Consider the following 14,365-nt stretch of genomic DNA (forward strand, 5'->3'; position numbering starts at 1 on the left):
GTAAGAATACCACCTGTTTGTTATAAAGAAATTCTATAAAATTAAGAAATTCAAAAACTAATGTAGTTCAAACTAAGTCTATTTCTTTATTAAAAACATTTTAGGTATAATGTTACTAAATTTATATGGATTATCTGCGTTGTTTTTGTTAAAAAAGCCTTCAAACGCTTCATTCTTTAATAATAATTTTAATAAAAATAATGTTGTCGTTTCATACAACTTAAAATGGTCACATAAATAAATAATGTTAACAAATATAAAAAATCCGTATTTCGATATCTTCATTAGTTTTTGGGCGTTGAAAGCTCAGATGAACATGTCGATTAAAATTTTTTTATAATAAAAATTTTATTGTTACAGAAAAAGATGATCTATCACATCGCATACTACTCGACGAATATGAACAACAGACAAAACGTGATGAAAAATTAAAAGATATTGCTGCTATATTAACTCGCCCAAGAGTGCGACGTCCAACACCATCCCCTGTACCACCAAATGGCTCAACAAATTCAGCACAAAGGCCTACAAGAGATGGCGATGTCATCCACGCCGAACGTGATATAAAATGTAAATCATTTTCAGGAGAAGATTCTCAACATTCTACCGATGTTGTTGATTCAGTTACCGATAAATTGGTAAGTATAGAAAAAAATAAATCTTAATCTGCACGAACTGCATCAGAAGCAATTTTAAAATAGTTGTATTTTAAAATTACCCTATAATATTACCCTAAATCACTGTATAATATTATAAAAATATCCGAAATCCATGAGAAAATTAGAAAATGGAGCAAAATTTTCAAAAAATAATGCTACAATTGATAAAAAATTGAATAAAATTAAATGGCTGATTTTTAGAAATGATTCATTACGGTTCACCTACTTCCATGGTGCAATTGTTATTTGAATTCAAATTTCCAAAACAAGTAAAATCATTCAACATTGCTCATTACACGCAAAAGAAATGTAATAAACGGATAAAAATATTCACAAAAAAGATTTCAAAAGTATTAACAAATTTTAAATAATTTGATGATGCCGCAGTTATCTGCGGCGAAACGCCTTATAATAAATTCGAAATATTAAAAAAAAAATAATTGATAACCAAAACAGTTAAATAATATCGTCTGTTACAATTTGAGCTCGGTTAGTTGTTTGCAATGCATTAGTATCATCCATCCAGTGTTGCAAACTTTCAATTCCCAAGCCCACTCACTAAACATGCAGTGGAAAACCACTAGGCAGTAGTGTTACCAGAATAATTTTCGATTTTTATTACAAAACTTTCAATAATTAGCAATAATAATATTAAATATTAAATTACTTGCCCACTAAAAATTTTTTTTAGTAAGGAAAAGTAAAAACACCAGTTTTAGTGGTAAAACCACTCAGTTGGCAAAATTACATCCATTTTCGAAAACCAAAAATAGATAAGTGATATTATCATGTTTTAAATTTTAGTACCGTAATGATTCCGATGTCTATGGTGGTTTTGTTGATTTAACGTCACATCATCGATATTCTCCAAACACAGAATTACGTGTAGATCTCCCAGCCGAAGATTTGTTACATATGAAAAAGGGATGGCTAAGTAAACAGGGTCATGATCAACAATGGAATAGGCATTGGTTTGTATTAAAAGGAGCTGCATTGACATACTATCGTGATCCACATGCTGAAGATCGGGGGATTATGGATGGTGTTATAGATTTAAATGGTGTTACCAGTATTGTAGAATTATCTGTTGCGAGAAATTTTGGATTTCAATTAACGGTAAGCTATTTTATTTATTTACCAAAAGTCGCCCTATTACAGAAAGTAATAATATATTATTGAAGCCTATCATATTCTCCGCCGAATCTCAAATAAACTAGTTTTTTTAATTTTTCTTATATATTATTTCTCTAGGCTGTTTTTCTGTGGGTCCCCCAGATTTTCCTTATTCCTTTATCAAATTCTATGATATATCCCTGATTTTAAAGCTTATCGTGCTGGCTTGCGACGAAAACTAGACCCATCTAAAAATGCACCGCACCGATTTGGTTATTAAGATATAATTTTGTTCAGTTGTAATTTGTATATCATACCTGTAATAAAATTGCCTATATACTCAATAAAAAGAAAGTAAATTACTGTTAATATTTTGTATCACTTCTTATTTCTCTAGCCTGTTTTTAGCCACGTATACCACACTGCGAAATTGCGCACGAGTCAACTATTTTTTTTTAATAGAACGTTCTTTTATTATCAAAGAAGCATATAAAAAAATTATATAAAAATTTGATATTTTACTAATTTTAGCTGTGGGATGAAAGTCGAATTCTTCTATCAGCAGTAACATCAGGCATTCGTAATAATTGGATAGCGGTATTACGGCGTGCTGCAGGTATACCAGTAACAACCAGTTCAGATAATTCATCGGATTTATCACCAACGCAAGCAATTGAAAAAGAACCAATAATACCAGCAACTCCAATGACACCACGTTCAATATTATTTTCATCGGACGAAGAGTATCGCACTGCTTCTGAAGGTGGAGGTCGTCGTGAAAGTGGTGAATGGTGTGAACCATTACCTCCTTCACCGCCATTAAACCGAACACCAATATCACGAGTAAAAGAACGTGCACGCTCTCGATCCAGTTCAGGTTCGAGAATATGTAAACGATCAAGATCATCACCGCCGTCTTCAAGACGATCGACAATTGATTCAGTACGTACAGATGATTTAATGTTACCTTGCTGTGGTGAAGATCCAGCTGAAGGTGATCAAACACTAGTTGAAATGTTGGAAACTGAAGTACGTGAATTACGTGATCGTTTAGAAAGTTCAAATATTGATACCAATGAAAATAATTTAATTAATAAGGTTCAACAACAAGCTGTCGAAATTGAAGAATTAAAGTCAAAGTTAAGTAGTGCTTTAGATGAAATTAACAATACAGAAAATGAAGTATGCCGACTTCGAAAAATTAAACAAGAGGCAGTTTTACGTGAAAAACGCATGGAAGAATTGTTATCAACTTTAGAAAATACTGAAAAACAATTAACTGGACGAGCTGAAGATATGGAAATGTTGAAACAAATGTATGGTCAAGATAAAGATTTATGGGAGAAAAAGATTGCTGATAATGAGTTTCTATTACGTGATGCCGCTGAAAGATGTGAGTTATTAAGCGCTGAAGTAAATGCTGGACGCCAAACAATTGAACAACTGCAAATTGAATTAAATAAGTTAAGCGATCGATTAACGCGTGGTATTGACGAAAATGATTCATTGTATAAAAGAATTCGTGAATTAGAATCACGTAACACAAACTTACGGTCATCACGCGATAAAGGACGAAGTATGGATTCACTAAGTGATTTAACAAGCATTGATTTAGATTTAAATTTACAAAAATTTGATAAAGATCGTATTATTGAAGAATACGAAGATATGCGAAGCAGATTTGAAAAAGCCATTCAAGAGATACGTGCAATGAAACGTGAATTACGTGAATCATATATATTATACGATGAATTAGAATTGACGAATATTAAATTAAAACAAGATATGAAATTACAAGAAGAAAACGATCGTGCACAATTAGGTTTAATGGCAGAACGGATACAAGATTTAACAGTAAAATTAACAGCATCCGATAAACAAGTACGAAGTTTAAAACAAAAATTACAAGATTCACGTGAAAAACGTCGATCGTTATCATTAAAAGGTCGTGAATCATTTGCAATTGGTAAAGAAGTTGAAGAGAAATTAACTGAATTAGAAACAAAAATTAATGCATTGGAATCGGGTAAATTACTCAAACCACATACACGTGCGTTGTCTACAAATAAACGATCATCTTCAAAGCGAGAGGGTAGTGTTGATCGTCAATCACCGACAGAAGAACGTAAATTACGGCGTATGCAAGCTCGACTGCGTCGAAAATCTTTAGATAGTGCAACTAGCTCGGAACCAATGAAAGTATTAATACGATTAAGTTCATTAGAAACAAAAGTCACAAATATTGTAGATGATAACACGGTTCCAACTGTGGCAACATCAACGGAATCAATTAGTGTTTCTGATAATGAACTACCTGTATCACCTTCGCATAATAACGATCGATTACAATCTTTGGAAAGTGTAGTCACATCAGCACGCGAAAAAGTAAATGAGTGTTTATGCCAAGTATCATTATTAAAGTCGTCATCGAAAAGTAAGCGGTCTTCGTCTCCGATGTCATCGATAGATCGGCGTAGTACTGACAGTTATCGTTCGATTGAAAAATGCCTAACAGAATTAGGACAATTATTGAAAGAAAACAGTACGTTAATCAATGATAATTCACCATCGTCATCGCTGTCAATATCCTGTGGCATGTCTACAACGGAAATTAATAACATTAGTGATTCCGTTCGTAATGTTGTTAAATCCTTAGAAACGGCATTACGTACTAAATTATCAGATATTGCGCTACGTCGAATGGAATTACGACGTAATGAACAATTTACTGATAAAATGAATTTACAATTATTAGCTGAAAAATTAGCTTATGAATCAGTTATAATTGAACGAATTCATGATGCGCTATGTGTAAATAATACAAATAATAACAATAATAATAATAATGAAAATAAAACGTTATGTAGTCGTTTAATGAAAACAGAATTATTAGAAACTAGTCATTTAATAGCAAATTTAAAACGTAAAATAAATGGTAAATGTTTAAAACGTGCATATAGTAGTAAGATATCATTAGATTATTTAACAAAAGTATTAGCAAGTAAATTATTAAAATCTGGTCATATAATATCAGCTCAACAACAAATTCAACAAACGTCTTCAACATCATCAACGCCAGTCTCTTCGAGTACGAGTAGTGATGTTACTGATAAAATGTTAGAATTTTTAATAAGTAAACGAGATGAAATTAATGTATCATTAAGTAAATATCGTAATACAAAAATGGAACAATTAGCAAATGCATTAGCTGCAGAAACGTTAAGTTATGTAGCTGAAAATAATATTAATACACCTCCATCACGTGACAATAATAATGCATTTGACGAACGTAGAATTCGAGAAGCATGGCAATTAGCACAAGAAACAGTTAATAATGAATTAATACAATCAGAAATATCACATGTTATGATGCGTTGTGCACAAATGTATGAAAATACTACACAATATGAGAATAATATTTTCTTTAGTTTTTATGCATCGGAACGTGCTAATTTAGAATTATGGATACAAGAAGTTGAAAATCGTTTACGTAATGAAATGGACGAAAATATTAAAGAATTAACAAAATTATATGATCAATGTTTATTGAAATTGAAACGACAAAATAATGGACAACAATTATGGCGACATCATGTTGAACAAGAGCGTACAATGCATGAATCACGTAAGCTGTTAGCGGAATTTGCTGATATTACGGCACATAAAGCGTTAGTTGATGCACGTATATCAGTATTGAGTAAAGATTATAAACCAGATTTAATAAAATCAGCAACCAGTCAAACGGATAACGTTATTGAGAGTTTAATGGATGATGAAAATTATATTTCTAAATTAAGCGATAATGATTTACATTTAAAATCAAATACAGTTTTGGATGCTGAATTTCAATTCTTGTTTCAACATTATTCCAGGGAATGTAATACAATTTTGGATTCCAAAGATATTGGACGTTTATCACCAAAGGAAAGAATTTATATACATGATGTTATTGAAAATTTAGATTTAATTGAAAAGGAAATTATTAAATTAGAAAATAATATTAACGAAAAATCATCCAAAAGTAAGGACGAAAATAATGAAATTAATGATTGGGCTGGTGTATGTGAAAAATGTTCAAATTTACAACACCGGTTGGTTGATTTAACAGCACGGTTTTTACAACAACAACAATGTCAAAAATGTGAAGATTTACAAAATACTGTGCATCGTTTAAGTTCGGAACATGAGGAAAAAATTCGTACGCTGCAGCGACATCAAGAAGAGAGTTTAGTTGAGTTACGTGGTGCGTTAGAGAATGAAAGAGCATCACAAGCACAATTAAGAGAACGCGCGCGTAAGTTAGAACGACGATTGGGTACATTAGATTCAGAATATTCACAACAAGTGGAAAGTTTACGTGCTGCATATAACAAAACATTATCAACAGCGGGTTTTGATCGTGGTCTGCAAGGCGAGGAAAATATTCGACAACGATATCAAGCAGAAATTGAACAATTACGAGTAAGTTTTAATTTATAATGTTTTAATGCACTGTCAAAAAAGTACCGAAATAAAACGCACAATTATCAGTATTTATTTTGTTGCCTTCAATGTAGGTACTCTTTGACATTACACACATTTTTCACAATCTTCGAAAGCGACTAAACTTTATAGGTACTTTCTGACAAAGAAATATTTTATAATTTAATATTTAGTTAGTTATTAGATTATTAAATATATAATTTTAAAATTATTTACAGGCTTTATGCGAAAAGGGGCTTGTAGCAATGGAAAATTCGCATCGTCGTGTAATTTCTGAATTAGAAGATAAACATCGTAGAGAACGCGAACAATTAAGATTAGAAAAAGAATCAGCATTAGCTGAAGAAACCCAAGCAACATTAGCAGCATTAGATGCAATGCGTAAAGCACATGAGGCAGAAGTACAACGTGAAGTTGCAAAATTCAAATCAGAATTTGTGAAAAAAATGCAAGCAAATCCATCTGGCCATGATTTTGGTTCCGCATTTCATAAAGAAAATGAGTAAGTATTGATAAGATTTTTATGATATTATGTTTTCATTCAATTTTTTACTAAATAGAGAGGGAGTGAGGAGACTTATTAATTAGTAAACACCATAATTGGTCTAATTAAATTTATTTCATATCTAATAATATTTTTTGTTACTTTAGAGAGGAAATGGAGGAAATTAAACAAGAAATTCTATCACTTTCTGAAAAATATTCAGTGAAGTGTGTAGAATCAGCTGCACTTGAAGAAGAGTTAGCACGCGTTACATCACAATTAGCTCAAGCTCAACAGCATATCATGCAACTTGATTCAAGGTAAATATAAATAAATTATATCTGTGAAATAACAAAATATACCATTTTTTCTTTCTTTTTAGAAATAAACAATTACGTGCCCACTTAATGTCTGAGGTAGCAGAATTAGATACCAATTCATTGTTACGAAATCGTGAACGTTCTGATGTCAATCGGCAACAACCACAAAAAACCAGCATTGTAAGTTTTTTTAATTAGTTAAGCATTTTTATTTATGGTTTTTCTAAATATTGTAAATATAATATAATGGTTCTCTCTAAATTTAATTATATGCATGTATATTATAAATATAAATTATGCCTGGGATGAATTTTATAAAATAGTAGACATTATTTAATAATATTAATCCTTTCATTTCGAAATTATAAACGGATAGTAATCAGATCAAACAATTATTAAATATTTATCAGATCAAACAGATAGCCATCGGGAATCGAATCCGGGTATCACATCTAACATCTTTACGATCTAGACCACGGCTGAGATGTACCCTACTATGGACTTCAATATCACACTCAATCACTTTAACTATAACAATATTGAGCTGATTTTTTCAATAAATCTTTTTATTTAATTTTCTTCTGCAAAGAAATAATATAATCTAAGAAATACAGTTTTATAAATTCGAATGTCAAAGGATTGATATTAATTAATAAAGAGCAAATTTTATAAACTTGTATACGCTCTATTGCTTTCTTATGCTTTGTTTTTTATACTATTATTTAGAATAATAAAGGCAAAGTTTCCATTTGCTCTTTTTATATAAATATTTTCCTAATTTTACATCTGATCTTGTGTGGCCACGTAACAAATATAACAAAATTCAAATTTTCTTCATATTTTCTTGTATTATTTCATTTTTAATTAAAACACATTAACTTTAATTTAATAATTGCAAAAATTTTATTATATCTTTTTTATAAAACAAAAACAAAAATACTCTCGTTACACATTTCGCACTAATTTCATTTCACATCTTGTGTGACGTCTCATTGTTAATCACAGCGAAGTGACGTCACTGTAGGGGTGGCGGTGAACGCACAGGCAGATAGCGCCAACGCGAGGGGTGGACCACGCATCCCTTGGAAATCTATTTCGCCAGGGACAGGTAAACTTTCTTACATTAATCAGCAAACTATTTCAATGCAATCTTTTAATATTAACTCTACTTTCATTGGATGTTATAAAACGACTGATGGCGTTTTTATCCAAACTTGAATATTTGAATTATTAAAGGTTATTTATTTCGGTTCTGATCGGACATGGTTTATTAAGACTCGTCTTCATAACTGATTAATGAACGGATCTCAAAACACTAAGCAACTTCCTCTAAAATCCAAAATACACCATTGAGTGTGAAACTTTAAAACTTCTATTAGTAGTATCGACTATGCCAAATGGAGTCGGCATTGGATACTTAAAACATGACTAATCGATTCAGCATGGCCGATTTACTAAAGAGATGTCAGGTTTCGCATTAAACAAAATATTTTGAATTTTAGAAGGGGTGTTCGAGTGATAGCGAAGATATCCAGTACCTATAGTGATTTTATTGAAACGGGAAAAATTTAGCTTGATAATATTCTATTATTTTCAAAATCTTTAAATTCCTCGTAGAATATCAATTTGATTTGCTTTTGGTTTATATTTAAGTATGTTTTTAATAATTAAAATAATCAAAGGCAATTTGTAAATATTTTAAATACAAAAATATTCAAAAGATTGTATTAAATTTTAAATAATTAAAATTAATAATATTGTGTAGAATAAAATTTATAACGCCAATAGTTTCCATTGCAAGTAATACAGCTTTTTAGAAAAAATATTTTCATATGTAATTAAATAACTCCCTATCCATATTCAAACTAAAAATATATTTATATTTAAGGCTTTTTTAAATGCCAATTAATTATAACAAATATGCTTAATAAATTTTCTTTTATTTTAATACTCCTTAAAATTAAGAATATATTTTTAATTTTATAATAATTATTTTAAAACAGGTGTCACATATGTCAAGAACGTCTCGACCACTGGAAGGGGCTGTGGCTTGCAAGAACAGCGTGGCAGCCCCTGTCGCAACACGCTCCTCGCGGAACCACCAGCTCTCTCCATTGCAGGTAAACCTAAACATTTCACAATAGATGATAGATTCATTTATAGTGTAAAAGATCTCTGTCCAAATTTTCGCTCCACTTGGGGGATCTACTTCAGTCACCAATTTGAAAAGTATCTCGAAAAATAATAATCTTCATGGCAAGATCCAGAAGGACGGGTAAAGAGTCGTTCGTTTGGTTTTTGGTAGATATCCAATTTCTTCTAAGATATTAAATGAAACATGTTTTTTAAATTGACACTTGGATTAACACCATAAGAATCACAAAAACTTGCGATGTATACCCACCCAAAACTTTTTCATTATATCTAAAATGGATGTGTTCGAGTAATGTAAAAGAAAATTATTTTTCGTTTGGATTATTGTAAACTATTATGAGTTAAAAATTTTTTATTTTACTTTTTCAGAACTGATTCGGTCTCCTACGAAGAAAAGTTGTCCGATTGTAACAACATGCCGCCAACCTATCTCGCCCTGTCCCCTCGCAGGGATGGTAGCAGAGAGAAAAAAGCGGTTTGAGCTTCATTAACAAAATACAGCTTTCAAAATAAGTGAAGATTTTTTGAATGCAGCATGCAGCTAGCCTAGCTACTCTGTCGGTTTAGAACAAGTGTTGAATTTGTACCCACCAAAAAATTTAAATTTAGAAGTCGTTTTTATACATTTACAAAAATTTATACGTGGAATAATGCTTTAATTAATTTAGAAACAGTTTAAGTTATGTTTTAGATGAGTAATTTAAAACTTTCAAAAATTTCTTTTACGGATACTTCTTTGAGACCATTAATTAAATAAATGGTATAAAATTGTCTCAAATAATTAATCAATAAAAAGACCTTTTTTAATATTACAAATCAAATACATAAACTAGTCTTTTTTTACCAATTAGCATAATTAATATTAACATATATAAATATATATTGTGAAGTTTGCATCTCAATAAGATTTTTTTTTCTTCAAAATACAGTTAGTAGTTTTGTGACGGAGGTGCAGTTTCTTCTAGTTATTTTAATCTTATGAATGAAAACCATATAATGCTCAGTTATACAGTAAATAGATTTAGATAAATGTTTTACCGATTGTAAACGAAATCATTTTCGAACACAATGAAATACTTAATGATTTTCTGTAATAAACGCAGTCTTCAAGTCTCTTCAGTTAGTCATTACATTTTTATTAAATATATTGTGAAAACAAATGATTACGTTTTCGATCCATAGATTTAGAAAACAGTTTTTTTTTTCTATTTTTTATTTATTTTTTCATTTTTTTTTAATTCAATAATAAAATAACTACAATTCCAATTGGAAAAAATTTTATTATAAAAAGCATTCCCTGTGAAAAAAAAACTATCAACGCTATACTACTGTACTATACCAATATCGTACATGCGAAGAATATTTAGCCGGAACAAATCGCAATTCAAACAAATCAAATAATCTATAATTTTGTTAACAATATTTAAAAAAAATGGCAATAGACAATTAAAGTCATTTAAAATCGCAAACATCTCATGCATACAAATGTAAACATAATTTTTGATTATTATAAAAATTTTAAATTATTTAACATTCATCGAGAAATTTTTTAAAATAAAAACAAGAATTAAAGAAACTATATCTCGTTAATGGTAATCGTCATCCGAAAACTGCAAAGAAACTTTCTTCTTAGAATTTTATCACTACACTCTCCGAATGCGATTGTTCCAGGACATTCCATATAAAACTTGAGATATTATCGATAGAATATTTGCCAAAATTTGTTTACAAACCAGCCTAAAAACTTCTATTCGTTTTTTTTTTTCGTTGCAGGGGATGCTAGTATTATGATGTATGTATTCATATTACATACAATATAAATTTGTAATAAAAGACCGTCTTTGGAAATAAGCGAGTTATTTTAATATATGAAATAATAAAAAAAAATTTTATTTTTGATTAGCCATTTAAATATTTTTCAAAACAAAAATTTATCCAAATATATAATAATTATTTATAAAATATATTATCAATGATATTTAAATATATTTCATATCAGCATTTATGTAATACTCCTATATGGCTAAACGAAAGTCAGGCCCGACGAATTTCGAACTGTGTAGAATGGTGCAGACAATCGTTTCTCTCTCTTATACCAACTCATTCATATAAAAGTGTATCTATATATATACATTTCTTTTTATTTCATGCGCTTGTTAGGTAAAAGCTACCTATTGACTGTTCTTCTTGCGGGCTCAAATGGAACGTTAGCCATACAGGAGTATTATATATATATGCATATCAGTCACTTACATATCCACTCCTCCCCACTCTGTTGTGTACAGTTATTTGCACCTGTGTAATTTTTTTTAAAAATATAGTTTTATTTTTATTTTATGTAATAATTTTTTGTCATTATCAAGTATGGGATGCACGGTATACAGTTAAAACACAAAAATGTTTTACATTTGAAATTCATTAGGAATTTTTTTCTAGATTTGTTAAAAGAAATTTTTTTGTAATTAAGACACATTAATTTTTAAATATTATATTAATTATATTACTTATTTGTTTTGTGAATACTAACTTGTTTAATTTTTTTTGTCTCTTCTAGGTAGAAATTATTAATTAATCTTATTATTGATTTGTATAAATGAATTATAATGTGTTCCATACTATTAATTATTATTATGTTATTATATTTGTCAAATTTTTTCTTGAATTGTTTATAAGGAATGTTGTGTAATTAAAGATTATGTTTTAATTTATAAATTAAAAATTGTATTTTATTTGAGTATTCTATACAGAGTATCCCGGAAAATCGATTACGGTACGGGCAATAGATAAAAACGGTCCCTAAGCGTTCTTCCAGTTTGTTAAACTTATTTGTACAATAAAATTGAACACATATGTTATTACCCAAATTGTTTGATTTTCATAAAATGAACTAATTTTATAAATTTCAACAATTTAATTGCCACAATATGTTTGCAAAAGATTGCGTGAAATTTTTGCCCATGAATGTATGAAAATAATATAAGTCACAGTGACGTAATTTCTTCTGGCGAGGCTCCATATCTAGATTTGGAGGCCTTTTTTTACAATAATATCGCCACAGTTTGACGACTTAATTGTAAAATAATCGGCAATTAAAATAAGTTATCGAATATATTCCTATAAAATCAGAAAATTGGAAAAATTAAACAAATAAAACAAAGGCCGTCATACAACAAAATACCTGTAATTTATAAAGGATATATTTTTATTTATAAATCATCTTTGAAATAAATCCAATAAATACTACCTTAATAATGATATCATTTACAAAAAAAGTTAAAACTTTTTTTGGATTTTTAATAATTTCAGTAATAATTGAAAATATGAAAAACACTTCCGCGATAAACCTTCACTTTCTCTTATTTTATATTGTTCACGACTCAATTATCATTTTTCTCAAAAACTTAAAATATTCTCAAAAAAGTAAAAAAAAATCACATATTTTAATAAAATTACTATACTGCATCCACGTTTCCATCTTCTAGTTAAAAAAACAGCACTCTTTTAGTATTAACTAAGAAGTGTTTTCTAATATAGTGTAAAATGGGCCCGGGGGTAATAATCGCCATTTTGTTTTGTTCCTGCAATAACCGATATCTTAACAAGTGAAAACAAACAATTGACTGTTGATACAGCAGTGTTGATTTCTTTATCACATTACACATACAAACATGTGACACATACATAACTGATAATCAAGTATAGTACATATTATAAAATTTCCGCCTAATTGGCGCCCTCACGGGTAAACAGTAATGTTTACGAAAAAATGTTTCAAACAAAAGTTGTTTAATTTTTGATAAGGAACATTTAAACTTTTGTTCTATCTCTAACGGTTTACAAGATGGGTCCTACGGACCCAAGACCTATGATGCACATTTACGAACTTGACCTCACTTTTTACGTCCTGAGTACGCTGTTTCAGCTCGATATCTTTTTTCGTTTTTGAGTTATCGTGTCCACAGACGGACGGACGGACAACCGGAAATGGACTAATTAGGTGATTTTATGAACACCTATGACAAAATTTTTTTTCCTAGCATCATTATTTTTAAGCGTTACAAACTTTGGACTAAACTTAATATACTATGTATATTTCATATACATATGGTATAAAAAGGAATAAACAACCTACCTTTTTAATTTATGGAACAAACTACAACAAAGTGTATGAAAAACGTAAGATATAAAGATTGAGGTAAAAATTGATTGTTAAAATATTGAATGTATCACACATTTATTTAAAAGACATATAAATAAAAATAATACTAAATATACTTTTTAAAACATCATATATCTATAATTAAATTAAAATCACAGCAAATAAAAAATATATTCATAATTAATTTGAATTAGTTTTCATTTTTATCAAAAGTGAAAATAATTGATTATAAATAGTTTTTAATCGTACATTGTTTTCTTGAACAAATAATATATGAAATTTTTTCAAAAAATGCAACACACATATCTAATAATCGTACATAGTTCGACTTAGTTAAGAAATTTATTGTTTTTATAAGAAAGCTACAAGCCTAGACACTAATATATTTCCTTTGAAAGGAAGTAAAAAAATATCATTTTATTTGACATTTTGACGTCAAGTATATTGTTAGGCCCTAACAATATAACGTTCTGTAATTAAAATCTGACGTTCCTACCATGAACGATAAACTTTGTCAAGAGACATAGAAGAATCATGTTGATGTCCCTAACGTTGCATTCAATACTTAATATTTTAACAAAAACTACAAATATTATTTTTAAAATTATTAATTTCAAAATTATTTTTATTAAATTTCTATGTAAAGTTATACATGATAAACATAGGCACAGGTCATAATGAACCGAAGAGGCACATCTTCGTCATGAAGATCTCCTATTTAAAATAAAAACCTCAATTTTGAATAGGGTTGCCAGAAAAATATTCAGCAAGTTGTCTTCGCCTAGGTTGAAAAGATCCTAATATACTACTAATAGCTTACAGTTAGTTTCAACGACTCCTCGAATTCTTTGGCGTGTAGAATTCAAAGCACGAAAATTGACGGAGTTGTAAAGAAAAGAAAGTTTCTCGAATCATTTTTTTAATGATTTATTCAGCACAAGAATTTTTTTTTACCAGAGGAACTTAAATTTACTTTATTAAGATACTGACAACA

General features: G+C 29.3%; 1 protein-coding gene across 1 annotated transcript in view; it reads left to right on the forward strand.

Moving 5' to 3' along the window:
* Window positions 1-9,721, forward strand: part of LOC123290617 (protein outspread) — a 449,936-nt gene extending 440,215 nt beyond the window's left edge. Inside the window, exons 7-15 of the mRNA XM_044870872.1 lie at window positions 361-638; window positions 1,464-1,775; window positions 2,304-4,828; window positions 4,868-6,233; window positions 6,473-6,756; window positions 6,906-7,058; window positions 7,121-7,238; window positions 9,062-9,178; window positions 9,582-9,721. Coding sequence (XP_044726807.1) covers window positions 361-638; window positions 1,464-1,775; window positions 2,304-4,828; window positions 4,868-6,233; window positions 6,473-6,756; window positions 6,906-7,058; window positions 7,121-7,238; window positions 9,062-9,178; window positions 9,582-9,587 — 5,159 coding nt within the window. The 3' untranslated portion in view covers window positions 9,588-9,721. The remainder of the gene's footprint in view (window positions 1-360; window positions 639-1,463; window positions 1,776-2,303; window positions 4,829-4,867; window positions 6,234-6,472; window positions 6,757-6,905; window positions 7,059-7,120; window positions 7,239-9,061; window positions 9,179-9,581) is intronic.
* Window positions 9,722-14,365: the final 4,644 nt, after the last annotated feature.

This window comes from Chrysoperla carnea, chromosome 1, assembly GCF_905475395.1.
Source record: "Chrysoperla carnea chromosome 1, inChrCarn1.1, whole genome shotgun sequence".
Classification (NCBI taxonomy): domain Eukaryota; kingdom Metazoa; phylum Arthropoda; class Insecta; order Neuroptera; family Chrysopidae; genus Chrysoperla; species Chrysoperla carnea.